The sequence below is a fragment of the Tachypleus tridentatus genome, chromosome 8 (genome assembly GCF_004210375.1).
Source record: "Tachypleus tridentatus isolate NWPU-2018 chromosome 8, ASM421037v1, whole genome shotgun sequence".
NCBI lineage: Eukaryota > Metazoa > Arthropoda > Merostomata > Xiphosura > Limulidae > Tachypleus > Tachypleus tridentatus.
Window position 1 is genome coordinate 107,408,233 of NC_134832.1, and position 11,658 is coordinate 107,419,890.

At 30.3% G+C, this 11,658-nt stretch overlaps 1 protein-coding gene across 6 annotated transcripts in view; it reads right to left on the reverse strand.

Annotated features, from left to right (window-relative positions):
- The window catches only part of LOC143223155 (serine/threonine-protein kinase RIO3), a 32,019-nt gene extending 20,977 nt beyond the window's left edge, over positions 1-11,042 (reverse strand). Inside the window, exons 1-3 of one of the 6 annotated variants that reach the window (XM_076450713.1) lie at positions 10,994-11,042; positions 5,097-5,289; positions 511-668 (exon numbers count right to left, since the gene is read on the reverse strand). In XM_076450713.1, the coding sequence (XP_076306828.1) occupies positions 511-668; positions 5,097-5,289; positions 10,994-11,027 (385 nt within the window). In that variant the 5' untranslated portion in view covers positions 11,028-11,042. The other 5 variants (XM_076450714.1, XM_076450715.1, XM_076450716.1 and 2 more) reach the window with 5 other exon arrangements.
- Between the last annotated feature and the right edge of the window lie 616 nt (positions 11,043-11,658).

Below are 11,658 nucleotides of genomic sequence, written 5' to 3' on the forward strand. Positions count from 1 at the left end.
TAAACAAACAATTTGTACAGTTTCTCTCCTAATGTTATTAGTAAGAATCAAGCAGCACTACGCTGATACTAAGGCCAAAAAATCATACATTTTCTTACTTAAAGCCAAACACCCTTAAAACATATATAAAGTGGCATGATTCTATTATAAACACTAAATAACACTAAACAAAGCAAGTGTAGGAAAGTTTGGAAGTCAGATATAAATAACTATTCAACCTTTTTTTAGCAACAAATACTCAGTTTGCAACAGAAAGATAATGAAGATTTCCCAATTGGTGAACTGAACTGAAAAACATTACAATTATGAAAGAAAAATCCACTTAACAATAAATTACGTTTTAGTTAAATTTTACTTCTCTAAGTCATTTCTTCAATGTTCAGATGGATATTTCTCAAAAAATCTTACTTCAGAATGTTTCACATATATTCTATTTTCTAAACAATTGTGTTCAAAGGAAATGTGTGTGTGTGTGTGAATGAGTAATGATACTGTTATTCTTCAACTAACCTTTTCTGCTTCCATTCAACTTTTGTTCTTGTCTAACAAGGCATACATCATGTTCACGGTCATACTCCATCTGCAGTAGTTGTGCCAGTATTAGATCATTACTGCAGTCAGTACTTCCTTCTGTTTGATCCCAGACCTCCAATTCTTCCAATGTGTGACTGTTATACATTTAAACAAAATTATTCCAAGGTGATCACTTTATACAACTTTCAAATAGAATACATACAAGTAATCACTGATGACAAGAAAACCCACTTGTAGAGAAAAATATATATGCAAAAACAGCTGGTTGGTTAAGAAAATTGTTTATGTAGATGAGAAAACAACATTTCGACCTTCTTCGGTCATCGTCAGGTTCACAAAGAAAGAAAGAAAGAGGTAACTGACCAATAGCTGACAACATGTTTGAAGGGGTTGTGTAACTGAGTGTAGGAACGTAAAGGGTGTGCTTAGATGTTTGATTATATTTATTAATATAGGTATAAAGGTGTTTCCTTTATTGGTTTATGTTGGGCTTGAGTTGTATAAGTAAGGCTTCTTTAATTCTGCATTTATGTTTGTTTCTTTATTTAGTATTTGAGTGTTTTCTATGGTTATGTTGTGTTTATTTGATTTGCAGTGTTCGAAAACGTGTGAAGGTGATATTTTGTGTTCTTTGAATCTGGTTTCCATTTTTTTACTTGTTTCTCCAAGTCTTGGTAGTTATCACATTGTATTTTATAAACAATGTTGATGTGGTATTTGTTAGTGTAGTTTTTACATAGTATAGACCTTAGTTTTGCACCAGGTTTTTAAATAAATTTGGTATTAACTGGAATGTCATATTTTGTTACTAGTTTTTGCCAAATGTTGGTTATTTTTCTGCTGATGTCAAGAATATATGGTATGCAGCAGTATATGGTTTCATGATTTTTTAATTTGTGGGATATATTTACTTTTGTTAGTTGATTTTGCTTTTTGTCTAGGTGTGTGCATATAATGTTTTCTATGGTTTGTGGAGGAAACTTGTTGATGTTGATGAAGTACTGTTTTATTTTGTCTAATTCATTGTTAAGAAGGTCGAAACGTTGTTCACTTCTCTACATAAAACATTTTCTCAACCCAAACCAGCTGTTTTTATATATATATAGAATGCATACAGTTTTTTATGAATGAGAGAATATACAACTTTCGCATAAACTCAAAATTATATATCTCAACTGATATATATCAATGTGGTGTTAAGATTGTGAGAATACTATAATAACTGTATGCTAATTTCTTACAACTGCCTTCATAACAGTTATTTCAGCTGCTATGAAGATTACAAACTTTCTGGCTCAACCAAATAATTTACAGAGAAAATTCAAGCTATTGACCACTCTTTACATTTTATAATCTAAAACCATAGGTTTCTAAGATGAAGCAATATGTATCTACAGCATTAAAAGGAATGAGCCAAAGTATCATTGATTTATTCACATAAATTACAGAGTAATGTAATTATAAAAACAGTTCCAATGTTCTTTGTTCTTCAGCACTTTAACTTCAGTATTATTTACACAACTGGAAAATTTTCTGACTGAACCATTTTCTTTTAGATGTTTTCATACAAAAATTTAATACTCATTTTCTCTACACCTGTTACCGAAGAATTTCTGGGCATTTCAAATGCTTCAAATACTGAGCAAATACATGCAAGAAGGAGATGTGTGATATATATTCACAAAAGCATAAAAAAATTATTACACAACAAAGATTAACCAAGAGGAGAAATATGCTGAGAAACATTTTGTTTATACTGTCTACAAATGACACTATTTAGGTCATGAGAAAGGGTTACAAAAGCCTCATTAAAGAGACTGGAAATTAGATCCTCTGCAGACTGGTACCATTACAGTAAGGATACAAGTAAGAAGGCTGCTGACTTACAGACTTCTATAACCAATGAACAGTTGGTTTTGGTTCTAATTTTGGGAATTATAAAATGAACAAAGAAAAACAACCAACTAAGTGTCAGATCTACTTGTAAGTAGTTGTGTACACTACTTGGAAGATCATAAGAATACCAGAAAGAGTTTGTATACAAACCCATGTCTGAAGATAGAAAAGTTACAATAATATTGTCAGTCAAGAAGAGCCAAATAGAAGTTGAGTGTCAGCAACTGAAGATTCTGGGACCTATAGAAAAACTATGATTACCCTTATGATGGTCTTGCCCAGTGTTTCTTGCTTAAGCCCTCTAAGTAATTTACTGTCATATTTCCTAGCATCAAATAGCATGATTAAGATATGGTAAAATCAATACAGTGCAAACAATTAAGTAATGTCATTAGAAATATAATTAAGGAACATACTATCAGTAACACTACAGGAGTTTGGTAAAGTATTCCAAGATATTTAACAAGTTTATTGTAAAAAAGGTATTGTGACAATGTATATCAAAAGTTTTAATCTTATCCTCAGAGTAAGGTTATTTACTTTAACTGTAAACTCCCTCAAGTTAATGCTTGTGTGCTCCACTTGCCACTACATTTTTCAACTTAAAAAAATAAATTGCAACAGGTAGTAACAGTCAAAGCCCCAACACCTAGCCTACCCAGCCTACTCATCACATCACTTAAGCATGCACAGTAATTATGGGATAGATTTGACATTAAATACAAATTTTACCATTTAATTCAGTCCCAAAACTAAATCATTTGAATAACCCAAAGGGGTACTAAAGCCATGCCCACAGTCAGATTTTGAAGGAATATTCCCTTGTCTGAGTGTGTATTTTAATCAGGTGTACTCTTCAAGAGTATATATATATGAGCAGTATTACAAATTTTTCTACAGATAAAATGCATGGTATAAATGTATCTGATCCATGTCAACATTTTAGTAAACTTTTATAGTTTTTCTTGAAACCTGCACACCTATTCTGGAAAATGTAATATTCTGAACAAAAAATTGTCGCTATAATTAAAAGATCTACTTTTCATTTTTAAGTAATAATTGAATTTTGGAACTTTTTAATTTTCTTTGTCAATGTATTTTACATAGGTGAGACTTTTTTGTTCCTTTCACTGGCGTGTGAGTATTAGTTTGTGCAATTTCATGAAGATTAAATTTTACCTTTTTTTTTCAAAATTATGTTTTGGTTTAAAATATCAGTGATACTGAATAGTTGTTCAGCATTTTCACAGTATTCTATATGGTTGAACTTTTTAAAATTTATTTTACTAATCTGGAAATCATATTTTCTCAATGTATGTTCATTGCAGGCTAGATTTGATATTTTTATGGAAATATTAGCTACTTTTGTTCACAAATTTCTAACACTGAATTTGACAAAGGCTTCATAGTTTAATGACAGGATAAGTTGAAAACTATACACAGTGGTAGCTTTAGTTGTTTTATACTATCTAGAATTATTAAATCTTGTGTGGCATTTTAACACTACCCATAAAAAATAAAAAGCTTAAGAAATATTGTTGGTTCCTCTATTTTGAGTTTTTTTTGTTCAAAGATATTTTTACTTTATATAATGGTCATTCCATGCCAACTGACCTAGAAAAAAAAACTTTTCAGAGTCCATGTCCCAGATTTTCTTTAAAAAAAGTCAAGCAAAACTTCATTTTGTTTTCCATGCAAAATCCTGAAGCTATATTGAATGGTTAAATAAATCAAAATGAAGTTTTTACTTCAATTTTTTCAAGGAAATCTATAAAGCCCTAGATAAGTTGACATGAAATGACCCATAATTATTCTCATTATGTCTGACAAGATTCAGTTATGAAGGGAGCTTGTTAACATGGGATGTAAGTAACATCTTCCAACACTTGATCTAACAAGCTTTTTGGACATGTTAACCATCAAAATGTTCATCTAATGCTTGAAAGCAAATCTGGTGCATTCAACAGAAAAGACTGAATGACATAATAAATAATATTATTTTACAATACAATTAGGAGGTATTATGGTCAACAGTACAACCTGTATATATTAACTTTTTACAAAAATGACTGATTACTAAAGTTTATCACTTCTTGTAATTAAATTTAATAAGTAACAACTACAACATTTAATACATAGATATGAATTCCTATAATTTTAAGTTTTACTAATTTCTTAATCATTAAATCAATAGTGTTTCTTTAAATACAAGTTTTGAGCATTAATTTTTTTCAGCATCTTTTAACCTTTATTCTATCAATAAAAATTTTTGAATGTAACTGAAGTTAGTGACAGAACTTTAAGAATATGCTAAGACATTCCCAATAGTCTTGGTAGTTCTATGAATGCTTGAACTTTCAGCTTAGTATTAAGTACTGATTTTTTTATTATCTTACTTGATATTTGACACTTCTCCATAGACAAATTATACAAAATAAAATAAAAACAAACAGAGAGAAATTATAATGAATATATTTTGTATTTTTGTAATATAACTTATTCTTATAAAATTAAAGAACAAAAATTAACATTTGCTTCTTAATAAACAATATGTTTATCACTTTTCTCAAAAGTCTACACTCCTTGGAAAATCCTGAAAAAAATGCAAAAATCAGAAATATGCAAGTATATGCATCTGTATATACATATAGTAATTTCCTTCTCACCTCACACTTTTCTCCATTTGATTTTCTTCATCTTGATGTAATGAACATGCTAGCTGTTCACTCATTACTTCAGCAAATGAAACTGGCTCAACAGTTGTAGCTGGCGTACCCCAGGGTGAAGGCTTACTATCTGGCATAGGCTGGGAAGGCGTGTTACTTACCAGTACAGGAGCCTCCATCTTTAGTTCAACACCTGCAACACCAGAACATTCCAAGTCAATATTCAAAATAAAAATGAACATTGGAAATAAAAAAAGAAAAGGACAGGCATCATGACTGAATCTAAATCTGTGAAAAACAAGCAAGCACCAACTGCAAGAATGGATTTGTGCAGAAAAATGATGCACTAATAATTTTACATCAGTATTACAGAATATAAATCTTCCACCTGACTAAGAAACACAACATGATGTTAATCCATATAACTGTTTTAATAATAAAATATCTATTTTATAATCCATGAATTGTAGATGGTATATTATTATCCCATTATTATATATTAATAATTATATTAATTATTATTATTATATTATATATAATATAATATATTAATAAAATATCTATTTTATAATCCATGAATTGTAGATGGTATATTATTATTCACAGTGTGCAAGCTCAATTTAAATGTCATCGCCATACACATTAAAATGTACGAGTTCTGATACCTAGTAATTTGAACACTAAGTTTTAAGAAATCCTTACACAGTTTTAAAGTATGCACAATTCCAGATATATATAATGAAAATAAAAGTGGCAAAATACTTCTGTACTTCATTATTCTTTCACCTAGTGAAGATTAGCCACATAAAGCTAATTTTATAAGTAAAATAAAAGTGACAAAATACTTCTGTACTTCATTATTCTTTCACCTAGTGAAGATTAGCCACATAAAAGCTTAGATGGATCAAATGCATGATGTTATAGTGGAAACTACAAACTGTATACCCACTTAACACATCCTCAGTATATGTGACACACTTGGATAAAATTACTTGCTCTTGCATCATTTCATACTTTGAAATTATGTTAAACATTAGTGCAGCCCATTGTTTTATACATTCATGTTCATTGTTACAATATGGTCCATCACACACACTTTCTTGCCCTCAGCATTAACTAGGGTCATGACTACTTATTAAAATGTCACAACTGAGCTATGGCAAAATCTGAAAATACATTACTAAAACTTGTAGCCTGAAACAGGAGAGTAATTTTCTTCAAACTCAAAGTAACAATACCATTGACCTTCATTAATTTAACAAGCCAATGACTCACACAATGCTAATTTGACAAATATGAATATTTAAACAATGTTGCTTTTCCATAGTCAATTACTTAACCCTTTTGCACAGGGCTCAGTATAGCATATAGGAGTTCACCTACACATTTGTACATGTTAATTATTTGCACTATAATTTGTGATACAACACATGTATTTTCAAAAAATTTAATAGACCTTTAGTAAAAATTACAAGTACTTTGTATAAAACAATCAGATGTTTTAATAAAATATTTTACCAAAGATTTGTTTATGAAAATAGTCTGTTTCATAACTAGTCTGAGTGCAAAGTGATTTCATGTTATGAATAAAAACTATTATTTATCCTAAAAATCTCAAATATTGTTTGCATAAACCCTAAAACCACCTAAACACATTTCAAATGTTTATTTTCAGCAAAACTTTATATTCTATGTTATTTTCTATACTCTCACTGTGGAATCTGTCAATTTTGTATCTACCATAAAAACATTTGGAATATAAATTGCACTTTTTTCATGCTAGAATGACTACATATTATAATATGAAAATACAAATGTTTAGTCTAAATAACATAAGTCTCACAACATTGTATATGAACACATATATTTATTTTTTCATTATACTGGCCTTCCAGTAATGCATACATAGCTTCCATGCACTGATGTGGTGCATGTCCACTCAGTTCAATATGCAGTAATATAAAACTGACCTTTAGTCTTTTTTGACTTGGTTTTATTTTAGTGGACTAGTATTTTGTAACAGACAGTCACATTTCAATTATTATACATCAGACTATTACTATTTAAATTATTAAGCTTATTTTTCTTAAAATATAGAACAATAAATCAAGAAGTAAAGCAAACAATTATTTCTTCTCACTACAATCTTTGTACTCATTTGCTGCTGGACATAGGTTACTAAGCCTTTTTGCATTTTGCACATGGAGGATTTCACAAAAAAAATTAGGTCATATATACTTGAATAACCAAAAAAAAACATAAATAACTATAGAATTCTACTATAATTTATTACTCTTTAGATTTTAAAAAATACAAGGTCTGATCAAAACATTCTAAGACTTCTTCTGTTACAGGTACCACTACAGAGGCAGTGAGCTTCACTGAAGTGTGTACTAAGTACAAATAGTGATCTAACCCATAAACAAGCCATTTCTCCAGACCTTATCCCCATGTTACAAAAAATATGTTTTAAGACAGACCCTTGCCACAATAAAAATGGACAGAAAAGAAGAGCAATGTGTTTGCATCAAGTTTTGTGTGAAAAATGGAAGAGGAACAGAAATCCTCAAAATGTTAAGAACTGCCTTTGGTGATGACTGCTTAAGTAAGGCTGTCATTTATCAGTGGATAAAATGCTTCTAAGATGGCCAGGAATCAGTCAAAGATGACCCACACTCTGGGTGACTGTCAACATCATCCACTGATGAAACGGTTGCTCAGGTGAAAGAAAAAATTTGAGATAGCCAGACAGTTAACCAGGCCTTTTATAAAGAGGTCATTATTCACTTGAGGGAGAAAGTTAGAAGAACTCATTGGAAGCTGTGAGAGAATGATCACTGGTGTCTTCATCATGACAACATGCCTTCATATACTGCTGTGTTTGTTCAAGAATTTTTGGCAGAAAGAACATTCTTGTGATACCACACCCCACCATATTCTCCCGATCTTGCCCTATGTGATTTTTTTTCTGTTTTCAAAAATCAAAATTAAGTTAAAAGGAAAGATTTGATGACATTCCAACCATCCACAATAATATGAAAGCAAAACTTACTTCATAACAGTTGAAGACTTCCAACACTGCTTCTGCAAATTGCAGGAACATTAGAAGTGTGTAGCAGCTGAGGGAGATTACTTTGAAAGGGATAGCACATAATACTTTGGAATAAAAAGTGAAGTCTTGGAACTTTTTGATCACACCTCATATGAAACTTCACGCAGAATAAAGACAACGCTTACCTCATTGAAATCTTGGATCGAAAGAACATTGTAGCATTTTCAAACATTAAAATGGTGGAGAAAACTATTCTGGAGACATTTTAAGCTGTTGATTGGTTATTCACGTGTCATATATTAAAGTAAGTGTATATAAATGACCATTTCAAAAACAAAGAGTTGAACAGGGCCACTATATATGATTCAGTAGATAAGCCATATCTTAGCAAAATAAAAAGATGCAAGGTTCTTATTTTATATTCTAGCTTGATAATATCAGTAAGTTGACAGTATTAGTAATATTAGAATTAATATTTTGACATTACAAACATCTAATTTAAAACAGCACTACATTCAACGTACCACAACTCACTAAAATCTATATTTAGATGTGTTCTTTTAATACTCACTTTTTAAATTAAGAAATTAACTTATATATATTAAAGTTTGAATTATACTCTAATTTGATTCCCAACTTACTGACATAAATTCAAAAGTAGTAGTTCAATAAAATTTGAGAATAACCTCCCTTCTATAAAATTTTATTTTAAACCCCTATCAATTCATTACCTCTTTAGAGTCTTTGGATAAATCTCATCAGAACCAGAAGTTCTACTATTTGTAAGATTCCTAAGCTTTCACAAAACATGGTTTTTCTTTAATAAGGCTATTTGAAAATTATTTTTCTTCTTCTAAAATTATTAATAGGTTTAGAAATCTTATTACTATCATTTTTATACAACAGTTAACAAAAAAGTTATTTAGCACTTGAGCATACATGTTCCTCTTCCACAACAAGGCTACCCATTCAAAATTCTCATTAAAGTTCAATATTTTCTGTGGCTTTCTTGTTTGTTAAAATAGGTTTTAAAAACCCTTAAATACAAATTGATGTAATAAACTAAGAGCCCTTCGATCCATTTCAGCCTCAACTATAGATTCTTTCTTTACCTTTTTTTAATTTTGATATTCTGCATCTTTCATCAATGATTTTCATATTCTTAACAGCTCTATAGTTATAATTTATTAAAAATGTAATATTTTTGCTGAACCATTTTGTATTTGGTTTCTGGTGCAAGTATAAAAAATTATAAAGAATACAAATTTTCTCAGCAAAGTTAAAAACAAAAAAAAGGCTTAGGAAGAAAATTCCAAATATCATTAAAACTTTCATCTTTTAGGCAGCTTTCCTAACAAGTTTCTTACAATCAAACTATGCAGTTTGTAAAGGCTACTTTTTTAAAATCAGTGAAATGAGATTTGCCCCGAGTCAAACCTACAAAGTTCAAATAATGTAGACAATCCAAAACACAATTTCCACACTATCCATGTTCCACGAGGTTTGTTTACTTTACCTGGTCTCAAACTTACTCTACAACTAGTAGTAATACTAATTTAAATGATAAGTCCGAAAAACTAGCATAATCATGATAATGTGTGAATAATGATTAAATAAAGCTGCACAACCAAAGTTAAATTTCTCGTTTTACTTATTTAATATGCATATTGTTCAACACTAAATTAAAACAAAAAAGACACAGCCGAGGAATTTTGGTCTCAACAAGCAGCGTTGCTTCAAGTTGAAGTTCAACTTACTTTTACTACCAGCAACAGTATTACAACATAAGCCTAACTATTACGTGGCTTATAAAATATAGTAGCATAAAATATAACTCGTAACTGTAAATTATAGTATTTTATATCAACTTCAAAATATAATTTTGAATGAGTTCATCGTGTACATAATCAGATATTGTTTTCAAACTCAGAAATTTATCATTTTTAGAGCCCTACTTACCCTGGTTTACTTTCGATTTGCTCAATTTTTTTTAATTTAAGGAGAATACGGTTTTGCGATTTTAAATGCGCTTGAATTTTTATTTTTATTTTGCAAGAGCTTTAGGAAGTTTCGAAAATAAAATGGCAAGGATTCTGAATAAGTGGCTTGAATCATTTTTTATTTTATTTACAGTGTAATTACCAGTTCGTTCATTTCAAAATATTTTAAAAACATATTAATTACAACGTATCATTATCAACTTACCTTTCTCTATCAAGCCCAATATTGTACAATACGTCGTTGACGCGATGCAATTCCTTCGACGATGTTAAATTTTTTTTTTTTTAATATGAAGCCTAACACACATTAATTTTGTATTAAAAGCACAAAGGTCATTTTGAGCTTTATATACCTTGGGTTATCGAAACCCGGTTTTTAGCTTCGCAACTCCCGAAACTTAGTGTGAAAAAACTATAGTACTACGCATATGTAAAAACAAATATAAAATACATTTATATTAGTATACCGAAATATATTGTGAAGATAAATTGTTAGTCCCAATGGCATTTTTTAAATATTAGCATTATTTACACTGAAACTCACGGTGGAAAATAGGATCAATCAGTTTCTTATTTTGTGGTATTTTCAAGTAACGGTGATTTTATTAAAGATTAGGAGGATAATACGGGTCCATAACATAACAAGACATTGAACAAGATATTTATTCGAGAATAGTTCTGACTTTCTCTAAATCTAACTGAGTTATTCAGAATGAAAGAAAGAGACTGAATATAACGTAAGACACAAATATAGTATGTTTATTTATTTACTTTGGTTCAAGGACAACTGCTTTCTGAAACAATACCTCACTTTCTTACTTTTGTGACAAAAAAAAGTCTTTTACCTCTTGAGTTTATGCATTCATCCAAGGAGGTCATCAAATCAAATCATCAAAATCTGAGGCAGAAATTTAGGTTTAAAAATCTTTCAAGCCTAATTTTAGTTTAGTGCCTGAAAGACAATTCAGGGTAGTTAGAAACGTTTTGTTTCTCTTTTTCTCCCCAATTGGATTTCTAAACCATTCGAAACCACCAGCCTTATCAAATTTCATACCCAATCCCACATGAAATCATGAAAATTTTCACCACTTCAAGATGATGCCATTATATGACAAAGCTCTTCACCAATAGAAATACGACACCTCTAACTCCATGCACAATGAGTTCCTCTACATTCATATTCTTGAGTCCTTAAAATTTTCCGTGATACAACGAATGTTGGCTCGCTACGGCCAGGTGGTTAAATTGACTGACTAGCAATCTGTGAATCGTGGGTTCGTATCCCCGTCCCACCAAACATGCTCGTCCTTTCATCAGTTGGAGGACATTATTCAACTACGGTCAATCCCACTGTTCGTTGATAAAAGAGCACACTAAGAATTGGCTGCTTTCCCTATCGTTTAACATTGTTAGATTATAGATTATAGCGCAGATAGACCTCGTGTAGCTTTGCGCGAACGTCAAACCAATCTGTGACTGAGTTTACTTAGATTTGCAATTTTTCAAAATT